Raw genomic sequence first — 13,559 nt, 5'->3', positions numbered from 1 at the left:
TGACCTATTAATTGTCATTTAAGTGAAATAACTTAACTTAAATATACAAGCTTTATAAAAATGATCATTCTAGAAAAAAATTTCAGATGGCACTTAGAAGCTTTTGCATCTGAACTCTTCATATGTATTATGTACTGTATATATATATGAGAGAGAGAGAGGAGCAGCTCTGATCCTCCATCTCCCAGAGCTACATGGTATTGCATTTGCCTCAGTGTGATTTGAAAGTAAAATGAACCAGACTCGTACGAGACTGCTACAGTTTTACTCTCAAGCAAACACTGCTCTTCATTCACTCAAATCCTGACCACAAGCCAGTGAATTTGAAAGTGAAAGCAGTGTTATTGCCTCCGGCAAACACAAAAAACACGCCTGTCTTTGTTTGGACATTGTGCTGTGACTTTTTTTTTATTTTTATTTTTTTTTAGTAATACAGATACAATTTCCAATTCGACCATTTACAAATACGTTTGTTCAAATATATGTGATCAGGTAAAATATGCTTTCTTTCTTCGAACATAAACACGACACGATGATTAAAAAGCTTCAGTTTGTTACAAGGTTGATCCAGTTTAAATATGAGCAAATACTGCCATCCCGTGGATATATTTGGAAAAACACCTCATGCAGCCTAAATCTGCTTAAACTGCTTGATATATAACAGCTGGTTTTATTCAAGTCTGGCCCTCACAAATCTACAATCAAAATAAACCGTGAAATTAGTGAGCTGTTGTGAGACCATCTGACGGCCATCATTTTGTGCATTAAAAAAGTTAGAAATATTTTATTTATCTATAGTTAGGGTTGTGAAGCTATGGTTATTTTAGCTGAATAATATATGTGGTTATTTTAGCTGAATATATTATATTATACACTATTGTCTTCTGCATATATATATATATATATATATATATATATATATATATATATATATATATATATATATATATATATATATATATATATTCAGTATACAGTATGTATGTATTTATATATAACAATTTAAGCAAAAAGTGGGCATTTACTCTATACTGTATATAATACGGTATCAAATACAGAGATGCATAGAGCCTGGATTACACATGTGCTCTGTTTGGAGGATTAAACGGTTTAGTGTCCGTGTTTTAGACTTTCATACAACAGCTGTCCTCTGAAGTTGACAGGACTAGATCTTCAATGAATCAGATATCTCTTCACCTCTCATTTTATGGCCGATAGCCAATGAAGATGACTGTCAAGAATGTTCAATGTTTTGCCTTGTTTGTCTTCTGCTTGATGCTCACACCAGGTAATACATTCTTACATATTGATCTGTCCTTTTTCCTGTTGTCGAATTCTGTTCACATCTGTTGTGGCATTTTTAGCCATTAGGACTTAAATCTTCTTAAAATTATAAGCAAATTAATTTTTTATATCAAATAGGCCTATGTGTCTGATGTTTGGTCAAAAGTAAAATGCATCATTTTCCATTTACTGTATGTATTGCTTCCCAACACCTAATGATTTTTATATATCTATTTCTGTGTGTTGTCAACTCATTGTCAGTCCAACATGATAATCCTTTCTGTAAATCTCTTTTAGAGCTTTATTGAAATGACAAAGCAGTTGCAAACATCTGGCAAAGTCCATATCTGTGTGTGTCTAATGTTCTCATGATTTCACTAACTCTTTAAGGAATTTAACACTGCATTATGTGCACTTTACCCCATCCATATAGTGAGAGACCATGTTATATGCTTCTGGGGCATGTTGTCACAGAGGGTTAAAGTCTGTTTCATGAACTATATACTTATTTCTTTCTGGCAAATAACGGCGTAAATATTCAATAGTATATAGACCAACTGCTTAATGGCAGATTTACTCAATCTCTTCTGATGTTGTATAGTTTCAGATGGGTAATCTAGCGGGAGATCTCTTCGCTTCACTCCTCTGATTAAGCCATCTGTCATGTGGACGTGTGTTATCCGTCACACAACTGCTGTCATGTGGCTCTGATTTATTCATGTCCAACAAAACCATGTCAAATATGTGATAAAACTGATTATGATTTGGTTTACCTTACAATTAATCGTTTTGTCTTCTCCTTTGTAAGTATTCAACGCATAAATGAATAAATGCAGTGTAAATAAACTTGCTATATAACATTTAGACTTGATTTAGAATTATGCATTACCGGTCAAAAGTTTGACATTTTCAGTTACATTACAAGTAACATGAGTGACATATTCAGATTACTTTTTCCAAGTAACTAGTAAAGTGAAAAATTACTTTTAAATTTACAACAAAATATCTGAGTTAAAGGTGCAGTGTGTGATTTTTAGCGGCATCTAGTGGTGAGATTTGCGAATTGCAACCGGTCAATAACTCGCGGCCTTTCCTTCAAATTGCAAACTCGAATGAGAAGCTACGGTGGCCGACGTAGGATCGGAAGATGTCGTCGTCTGAGTCAGCAGAGAGTAGCAAGTCAAGCAATGAGGTTTCTCTATATTATATTATATTTTATATTAAATTATATTTACTTAATTATTCAGTAAAACCACATGTTATTGCGATTGTTATTTTTACTTGTTTATCATTGTGTTATCACGTATACTTTTATATATATCACTTGCACAAAAACACATTCAGTGTTAGTAAAACAGTCATATGAAAAACAGTCATATGCAAACTCAGAATATTACGCCAACCTGCAATTATTAAATATGTTAAATTACACAAATATACTTTATGTATAATCTAAAGAGAGTTGAAGTTGTTTGAGCTGCGATCTCTACTGTATAAGCGTGAAATATAAATATTTTGTTAATAAAAAAAAAACAAGCAAGTCCAGCCCAGATGAGAAAAAAGTAATGCAAAAGTTATACTTTTTTAGGGAATAACGCAATATTGTAATGCATTACTTTTAAAAATAACTTTTCCCAACACTGCTAAGGCTGCATTTATTTTACCATAAAATACAGTAAAAATAAATTATAAAAATAAGTAATATTGTAAAATATTTTTTTTTGCAATTTAAAATAACTGCTTTCTATTTTTATATATTTTATATATTTTTTCAGTGTCACATGATCCTTCAGAAATCATTCTAATATGATGATTTGATGCTCAAGAAACATTTATTATCATCATTGTTGAAAACAGTTGTACTGCTTAATATTCATGATTTTTTGATTAATCAAAAGAGTTCAAAAGAACAGCATTTATTTGAAAAATATATATCTTTAGTAACACATTATAAATGTTATGTTTGATCAATTTAATGCATCCTTGTTGAACAAATGTATTCAGCTTTGCTATCACATAAATTACATTTTAAAAATATATTTGAATAGTTTTTCAAATTGTAAAAATATTTCACAATATTACTGCTTTTACTGTATTTTTGGTCAAATAAATGCAGCCTTACCGATCATAAGAGATTTCTTTCAAAAAACATTAAAAAAATCGTAATGATTCCTAACTTTTGACTGGTTGTATGTCATCACTGAATCTGTAAAACGAATGTCTTTCTTTCATTCCAGTTTGCTGGAGTGCCAGTGGGATATACGCCCAGAAACTGCTCAGTGATTTATTCAGCAACTACACAAGTGCGCTGAGGCCAGTGGAGGACACAGAAAACATCCTTAATGTCACGCTTCAGATCACCCTCTCTCAAATCATTGACATGGTAATCTGCCCCATAAATCCACAGCCTGACAGAACATGAGGACACTGTAGAGAACATGTTGCCAAACACAAATAAGCATCATGAATGCTGAGCAATAAGTTATTCAGCGAGGAAATAAAGGAATTATAATTTCCAAAATAATGCCAAAATACTGTATATTTGATATGATATTTGGAATTATGAATATATTCCAATCTTTTTTTTATTTAATTTAATTTTTTTAAGTTTAGTAGTTTAGTAACTCATTTGTTGAGTTAGGGATGCCAAGTTTATTAAATCAACTGGTGAAGTGAAGATTTTAAATAAAATCTATGCTGTATAGGATGCATGCCATTGAATTTAGATTGTAAACTGGCCAAACAAAAGCTTTAGGGAATTTTATTTGCCCATAAATTGACTTTGAAACACATTATTCAATTATGATGTTTTATTTTTCTCTAAGGCAATAAATAGCGTTTTGAATGATTTTTAATGTTTCACTGGACTAAAATCACTACATGATTGATACGCTTCTGTTCCAGGACGAGCGTAACCAGATTCTGACGGCGTATTTGTGGATACGGCAGGTGTGGGTTGACAAGTATCTCACCTGGAATAAAGATAACTATGACGGACTTGATACCATCCGTATACCTAGTAGTTATGTATGGAGACCTGATATAGTCCTATATAACAAGTAGGTCGGATTGGTATCGGGTTTGAGTTTTTTTAATTTACTCTTTCTTCTTTCTCCACATGGAGGCACAAGCTGAACACTTAATAAATGCATTTATGGTTAAGTGTTTAGGAAATCGTCTGTTTCTGTTTTTTATGGCTCTATGGTATATTGATAGGCAAACAATTTATTCCCAATTAAAAAAAATAGTGTATTTGTGAATTTAGTGAATTTGTGAATTTGGAGCACCTCTCAATATTGCAGTATAGTCTTAGCCTATAGACTACCGCACCATTTTTTTCCCAATGGTTGTTCTTTTCTGTGGCATCTATTTCAAAGATACTCACCCATGAACAAACCGAAAGAAACCCATCAAAAGAACAGTTCACCCAAAAATGAATTAACCCACAAACAGGCTTACATTTAACCATTGTTGACCATTTGACCATTGACCAGTTGACCATTTTCGATGAATCAATTAATTCTGGTCACCAAACTGGTCTGAATGATTCATTCTTTAATCAAATCAGTTTGGTGAACAAAATCAACTGATTCATTGAAAATATCTAACTCGAAAGACGGATTTGTTCATAAACACTGCAACTTTTTTTATTTCCACATGAATTTTCAGGAAATTCTTCACACAAAGCTAACGCATGGCTCCAGATGACTTAGCCTGTAGTGCATGAGTTGTATGAACTGCTATTATGATGCTTTTGCATTCTTTGTAAAGCTTTAAATCTTAACTATATTCATAGTAATTGTATGAAATAGTTTATTTTGTTTTTCATGGAAGAGAGAAAGTCAAACCGGTCTGGAACAACATGAGGATGAATACATATTGACAGAAAGTTTCTTTAAGGTTAATGTGTTATATAAAAAAAACACACAAAAAAAAAACATAAAACACAGAAACAATTCTTGTGCCTTCAGATTCTTTCTTGACCACTTTTATTTGCCATTTTAGGGAAACCTAACGACTCTACAGTGGCTATAAAAACTCCACACACCCCTGTTAAGACGGCAGCTTTTTTGATGTAAAGTATATTCATAGATGTTCTTTGGAAATAACCATTAAAATCTGAAGATGAGTAGGATGTTTATTATTATTACACTGTAAAAAATTTCTAACCCTCCCAAGTGAAAAATTTCAAGTGACCGATAACATCTAAATTTTTCAATTGGCCCAAGTGAAATTCTTGTTACAATAGTCTGTTAACATTGGCTCAATGAGAAATAATACGTCAGACTAATTGAAAAATGTAGATGTTATCGGTCACTTGAAATTTTTCACTTGGGGATGTAATTTTTTTTTACAGTGTATTATTAATAAAAATATTTCTTCATGATAAGAACCTCAAACACAAATCTAAATCAACAAAGGAGAAGGTTTTAAAATGGCCCAGTCTTAAATCCAATCCAAAAACAAATAATAAAAAAGGACTTGGAAAAATGGACAAATTAAGATTGGAAGTTGTTGATATACTATTAAAAAAGAATGTATTAAAAGCAAAATATGTTTCAACCAAGTACTCGTGCACTTGTGCAACCAGGCTATACATATACATACATATATATATATATATATATATATATATATATATATATATATGTATATTAGTTTTTGTTATTGTTTTATAGATTGTTATTAGAATTTTATTGGTTTTAATATTGCATTAAAAGTGGAAAAAGATCAGACATTTTTTACAGGGGTGTGTGGACATTAGGGCTTTTCAAACTGCGCTTAAACCCGGGTTATCCTCATTCCAGCACCGCTTTTAACCCTGAATGTTTCGCTTTTGCAGTGTGTTAATCCCGCATTGCGAATGCCAAACATGTCTAGCGTAAAAACAACATTGTTAGAATGTTACGGCCAGACAGCCAATCCTGTTCCTCATATTTATGTGCATTGGACCGTCACGCAAACACAGCGCGTTGTTTAGGCTAAACAGTTGTTTCAGCGGTTGAGTGGGAAAATGTTAAATGGTGACAGAAAGCGCTATAACCGGTGTGAAGAAACCGTTTCATTCTTACCTTCATTCAGGATAAACTTGATAATAGTCGGAGATGTAGAATATGAGGATGGAAATGTTAGATGTAAACAGGTCACGTGCTGCATTCATCCAGGGACACTGACTCTGCACATATGCAAATAAGAACGTTAACCCAGGGTTTAGGAAAGTGCAGTGTGAAACGTCAGTTTATAAATACCCAGGATTAATTGTTAACCCTGGCTAAATTAGCAAGATAACCCAGGATTACTCAGAGTTTAGTATGACCCAGGCAGGGTTAACTATTTCAAGTGTGAAAAGCCCTTTTTTATAATGACCCCAATTACTTGACTGTTTACACCAGAGGTCTTCAATCCTGCTCCTGGAGGGCCACTGTCCTGCAGAGTTTAGTTCCAACCTGCTTCAGCACACCTGCCTTTGAATATTCAAGCGATTCTGAACATAGACATGTATAGAAAGGCTAGATAGCTTACCGGCGCTGAGAGCCAATGGGACCCGACGACGTCACACGGCGGCCATCTTAGGACAGGACCGCTCGTCCAGTTATAACATTAAAGTCTATTGTGCATGTAGTGCTGAAATAACTATATTTTGCTCAATTTTCAACCGATTTTCAAACGGCTTGGTGTGTCATAAACGTCAGGGATGCGGCTATTTAACTGCATACTTGTGAAAAATTATAGCCACAAACGGCATCAGCACAAATCATAGCCACGTTAATAAGGTTTGTAATAAACCAAACCGTTTGTAAATCCGTCAAGAATTCAGCAAGTTACGAGCATTTTAGTTGGCGTATGTCACTCACCTTCCGTCCACAGCAGCAGGGAGCAGCAGCGCAGTCTCCTGACCTAAGATGGCCGCCAAGTGACGACACAGCTGACTCCGTCTTGAGCCATCTAGCCTTTCTATACATGTCTATGATTCTGAAGAGCTTGATGAGCTGATTCAGGTGTGTTTGATTAGGGTTGGAACTAAACTTTGCAGGACAGTGGCCCTCCAGGAGCAGGATTGAAGACCTCTGGTTTACACTAATAGCATATTCTGTTTCTTGTAGCGCTGATGATCACTTCACCAGCACTATGGACACCAATGTGGTGATACGCCATGACGGCCAGATCATGTGGGATGCTCCAGCCATTACCAAAAGCTCCTGTAAAGTGGATGTCTCGTTCTTCCCCTTTGACGCCCAGCAGTGCCGACTGACCTACGGGTCTTGGACTTACAATGGCAACCAGCTTGACATTTTGAACGCAATGGAGAGCGCGGATCTCGCCGACCTGGTCGACAATGTGGAATGGGAGGTGCTGGGAATGCCGGCCAAGAGAAGCGTCATTCTGTATGGGTGCTGTGCAGATCCTTATCCGGACGTGACATACACTCTGGAACTGAAGAGAAGAGCCTCATTTTACGTCTTCAACTTGCTCATTCCCTGCGTGATGATCTCATTCTTGGCTCCGCTGGGCTTCTATCTGCCTGCAGACTCTGGGGAGAAAGTGTCATTGGGGGTTACTGTGATGCTGGCGCTCACCGTGTTTCAGCTGCTGGTGGCTGAGATCATGCCTCCCTCGGAGAATGTACCTCTTATAGGTGAATCACACCTGCTTGACAAGTTATAGAAATGGTTAGAGTTTGTGTAAATACAACGTTTGAATGCGAAATTAATAAAAAGGCAAAGCCAATGTAAAACAGTATGGCTGTTCTGATGCTCAGTGTTCTGTAGCGCCGGAGAGAGGGCAACAGTTCAAAGAGAGAGTGGGTTTGGGTGTGTGGGGTCAAAAGTGATTTTCTTAGCCCTTTTTCTCACTCTGGAAGTGTAAAGATCTTGGAGGGTGTGCAAGGGGAACCAATAATCCTCTCAGCCGTCCTGACTGTACATTGTAGTCTCTTGATGTCTATATTTGGTAGCTGAACCAAAACCGCCAGTTATAGATGAGCAGAGGACAGACTCAATGACTGCAGAGTTGAACTGTTTCAGTAGCTCCTGTGGGAGGTTGAACTTCCTCATCTGACAAAGGAAGTACAACCTCTGCTGGGCCTTTTTCACTATGGAGTATATATGAGTGTCCCACTTCAGGTCCTGAGAGATGGTGGTGCCCAGGAACATAAATGACTACACTGCTTCCACAGTGCTGTTTATGATGAGGGAGGGAGTGCTGGGGTGTTTCTCCTGAAGTCCACTATCATCTCCACTGTTTTGAGTGTGTACAGCTCAAGGTTGTTATGACTGTACCAGACAGCCAGCTGTTCAATCTCCAGTCTGTAAGCAAACTCATCACCTTTTTGTATAAGGCCGATGACTGTTGTGTCATCTGCAAACTTCAGGAGCTTGACTGAGGGGTCTGAGGAGGATCCAGCAGGGGTCTAGTGATGTTCTTCAGGTAGGCCAACACCAGTCTCTCAAGTGACTTTATGACCACAGATGTGAGAGCGACAGGTATGTAGTCATTAAGTCCAGTGATTTGGGTTTTTTGGGGACCGGAATGATAGTGGAGCATTTGAAACAGCAGTGAACTTCACATTGCTCCAATGATCTGTTGAAGATCTGTGTGAAGATTTGGGCAAGTTGGTCAGCGCAGACTTTTAAACAAGCAGTTGAAACATGATCTGGGCCTGAAGCTTTCCTAGTATTCTGTTTTTTTTGAAGACCTAGCTCATGTCCTCCACAGGTTGGATGGCAGGAGGGGGATTGCAGGAGGTGTTGGTGAATATGTGAAGTAGATCAGAGCGGGTGTGGGGTGTGAGTCTGGGCTTTTCAAACCTGCACTAAAACACATTCAGATCCTCAGCCATTTGTTGATTCTCCAACAGGCCTGTCCAGACTGACTCTGGGTCGTTGGCTGAAACCCCCCAAGGGTTTCAATCGGCTGAGAGCAGCGTAGACGAATGTTTTTTCGCTTCTCACCCTGTACCACAGTATGTGGTGTCCTAACTGCTAAAAGTTAGCAATTTATGGCAAGGCATGTGTGGTAGCAGGTCTGGCCATGAGGCTCTGCAGGTGACGGGATTTGTCTAATTTCCACTCAGCAACGCTGGTGGAGTATGACGTTCATTTTAAATACTGTCTATAAGGAAAATGGGCAGTATCGCTTCTCGCTTTCCCACTTCTTATAAACTCTAGTACAGAATGGTTTCTCCCTGTAATGTGCTTAAAGCCGTGAGACACAAATGAAGAAGATGGGCTATTCCGCTGCTCGCGTCCCACTTTTTTGAACCTTTATAATTTTTTTGCCAACGTACCTAAAATTACCTAAACAATCATTAATGGAACAGTTAAGGAACCAGACTCATTAAACTCTTACATATAACAGAGCCTACATATAATTCAACAGAATTGGTAAAATGTCAATCTTAACTTGTCAATCTAATTTAATCATGTATTGATTAAAAAAAACGAACACTAAAAGTTTCTGTACCTTCTCTTACATTCTACAGGAAAGTACTACATAGCCACGATGACCATGATCACTGCATCCACCGCCCTCACTATCTTTATTATGAACATACATCACTGTGGCCCCGAGGCCAAACCAGTCCCAGACTGGGCCAAGAAATTCATCCTGCAGTATCTGGCTAGGATTTGCTTCGTCTACGAAGTCGGTGAGAACTGCATGACGCCGCAACCAGAGAAACCAGAGCCTCAACTGCAGAAACCGCCTGACTCCAACTGCAACATGAATGGGCAAGCTGGGAAGGATGACTTTGTTTTCAAATTTGAACAAGGTCAAGATGCCACATTTCCAAAACTCACAGAGGACACCGAAGACATGTCTCAGATCATGAGCCCTGCGTGCTCACTGGGAAAACAGCCCACCTGTCGCTACGGCATGTGGAAGGAGGGAATGTTCATGAGCATGGATTGCGGCGATGGGGCGGCAGAGGTGGGGAAAGCCCCAGGAAGAGGAGGGGAAGGAGGGGAAGGAGGGGAAAGAGGGGATGGATGCAGAGAACATGATGGTGGGCTCAAACTGCAGTGCAAGTGTGAGCAGCAGCATCTCATGAGGAATATTGAGTATGTCGCAAACTGTTACCGCGATCAGAGAGCTACGGCGAGAAGAACGGGGGAGTGGAAAAAGGTTGCCAAGGTTCTGGATCGATTCTTCATGTGGCTGTTTTTCATTATGGTTTTCTTCATGAGCCTGCTCATAATGGGGAAAGCCATATGACATGGAAGTGTTAGTGACTGAAATGAGGACACAACTTATCGCAAAACAAACCCAGACAGAATGATCAAAATGAAAATATTATGAATATATTTCATATCAGGTTTTTTTGTTATTTTATTCTGTGAGAAAGAAGAGACCATTGAGTGACACAAAACATGAAACTAGCACGGCAATGTAGGAAAGTTGTTGCCAGGGTCAACAGTAAATTATGCAGTGTAGAAGTCAATACGGAAAATACTTGAGGGTAGGCCTACTGCATTTGACCAATCAGAACAAAACATTACACTTATAGGACCTTAAGGACAAATAAATTAAACTCTAATTACATATAACAGAGCCTACATATAATTCAACATAATTGGTAAAATGTCTTTCTTAACTTGTCAATCTAATTTATTCATATATTGAAAACTGACACTAAAAGTTTCTGTACCTTCTCTTACATTCTACAGGAAAGTACTATAGCCACGATGACCATGACCACAGCATCCAACTTTTACATTTACATTTAGATTTTACATTTAACTAAACTTTGGCAATCTTTGTTAATAGGCTTTCATTCTGTTAGCAAGGCTTCAAAATGATTTTTTTTTTTTTTTTTTTTTTACTATTGTTTACCAGATGGTGCCATTTCTCAGGTTTGGCCTAAAGCAAATATTCACTTTTTTTCCTGTTTTCTGCTTATGCGTATTATATTCCAAACTGGATAAAATATGCAGCTATGCTGTATATGTGTGGTTGTGTTGGTATGGATGTCAGAGTGTGGTTTGTATGCATGTAATAAAATAAATTGTGTGTGTGTTATATTTGAGAGAGAAAAAACTGCAAATCACAAATCCAATCACTGTGTATACCACTGGAGCTTTGGTGGCATCTAATGGGAAACATTTGGTCAAAATGGGCAAAATCGTAGTGAAAGCTAATTTATTGAGATATCATCCTCAAATTTGGAACACAACTTGTTAGATTTATGGCTTTGGTTTTCTAGCAGTTTTTGAGTTCAACATGTTTTATTATTTACAACAATGTTCATAAATCATTTTCAACTTTTGTTTTTTACTTCAACAAAAATTGCTACAAAAAAGTGTCTTAAAGGGATAGTTCACCCAAAAATGCATGAAAATTAGCCCATGATTTACTCACCCTGAAGCCATCCTAGGTGTAAATGACATTCTTCTTTCAGATGAATACAAAAAGAGTTATATAAAAAAATAAAGGCCCTCTGAAGTGAAGCGATGCGTTCGTGTAAGAAAAATATCCACATTTAAAATGTTATCGACTAAAATAACTAGGCCTTTATTAACCCCCCAAGGATTCCAAAAAATATACCCATTGACTCCCATTATAAAGCTTGGAAGGGCCAGGACATGTTTTAATATAACTCATATTTTATTCGTCTGAAAGAAGAATGTCATATTCACATAAGATGGCTTGAGGGTGAGTAAATGATGGGCTAATTTTCATTTTTGGGTGAACTATCCCTTTAAGTCAAATCTTTATGACAGTTTTTTTGACATGGACATTTTTGTCCTCTAAGGACCTCAGAGTAACTTTTTAAAATTGATGCACAAGGGTTAATTTACATTATTTATGATAAAGCATATTAGCCTAAATGATTTGTGATTGGCTAACAATTATTCGGGTTTTTTTCTTCTTTTAAATATTTTTTTTTTAGATGTTTACAGGCATAAACGATGAGTTCATGTTTAAGTTCAATGGATTATTCATCACTAAAAACTAAGCAAATCCTGTCCTCTTTTCTGATCAACATGCCTGAAACAAAAGCATTAAAAAATTATGACAGATGTTGTGGAGCTTTGTTGATTGTTGTATTTTTTTTTATTTTTTTTACATATCTCCCAGAACTTAATCTTCCTTTTATCCTTTGCACACAACACTACTTTGAACTTAACCACTACAGAACAAGCAGTGGATCTATTTTTGGGCCTGTGCATGTCCTTCGTTTTAAGAATTAAGCACTCGGGATGTTACATTTTAGCAGGGAAGAGTAGAGATGAGGATCCTTATGCAGAAGTTTTAATTTAACAAACAAGATCATTCTAAAGGTGCCAGAAACCAGAAACGCAACATGGACAGTAACTGACAGTGAACAGAACACACATAGGAGTATAAATGCATAGGATAATGATAAACAAAACTAGACACAGGTGAGGAACATAATCAGTAACCAATGAAACAAATGAGAACATACTTAGAGACCATGACAACCAAGGAAGCAGGAACTAAAAGCACATGAACCATGGAATGAAATGAAAGTCAAAATAATGATGCGTGTGAAAACTTATACTGAGTAGGTACATTTGAATTTGAACTTACTTCGCAACTATTAAAAAAGTATGTTCTATATAGTATGAATGTGGGTAGTATGAATGCATTTTGGACGTACTATATCCGCCATGTTGCTATTGTCACGTGACCTTCCAGCATTAGTTGCGTCGCTTTACTGGCATGCCATTCACAAAAACTCTCCTGTGGCCTCATGGAATAGTAAAGTGTCCATCAAATGCACACTTGCCGGAATTTGTAGGTAATCTGGGTACTTTTCGCGAACTATTTTTCAAAAAGATAGAATGAATTCAGACATAGGCTACTACTCTATTGGCAAGCTGTTTTTCGTATACTATGTAGGGAAGTCTTCGATTTCAGACGCAGTGTGAGAGTCCTTGAACAGAACTCAACAAAACAAGATATGTGACAATTTACACATTTTTGCAAAGCAGAGAATTTCCAATGCACATTTAACTTGTTAAATTTCCAATAGACCTTAAAGGATAGTTCACCCAAAAATGAAAATTCTGTCATCATTTACTCAACCTCAAGTTGTTTCAAACCTGTATGAATGTCTTTTTTCTGCTGAACACAAAAGAAGATCTTTTGAAAAATGTCGGTAACCAAACAGTTGATGGACCCCAATGATTTCCATAGTAGAAAAAAAAAAAAATACTATGCAAGTATTTTTTCGTGTGTGAATTTTTTTCCCCAATTCTTTCCCCTTTATCGCTTTCAAATCTAAAAACTAATTTTGCATTTTTGGCTAATAT

General features: G+C 36.7%; 1 protein-coding gene across 1 annotated transcript; it reads left to right on the top strand.

Moving 5' to 3' along the window:
* Nucleotides 1-3,496: 3,496 nt before the first annotated feature.
* On the top strand, nucleotides 3,497-10,863 carry chrna10a (cholinergic receptor, nicotinic, alpha 10a; the record flags this gene model as incomplete). The annotated part of the gene is made up of 4 exons (XM_082180979.1): nucleotides 3,497-3,667; nucleotides 4,189-4,343; nucleotides 7,389-7,921; nucleotides 9,767-10,863. Coding segments are annotated over 4 exons (1,590 nt in total), but the record flags the coding sequence as incomplete, so codon positions are not given.
* Between the last annotated feature and the right edge of the window lie 2,696 nt (nucleotides 10,864-13,559).

The sequence above is a fragment of the Leuciscus leuciscus genome (genome assembly GCF_965113295.1).
Source record: "Leuciscus leuciscus genome assembly, chromosome: 9".
In the NCBI taxonomy this organism is placed as follows: Eukaryota; Metazoa; Chordata; class Actinopteri; order Cypriniformes; family Leuciscidae; genus Leuciscus; species Leuciscus leuciscus.
Note: the sequence above shows the minus strand (reverse complement) of the source record. Positions and strands in the feature narration are given on the sequence as shown.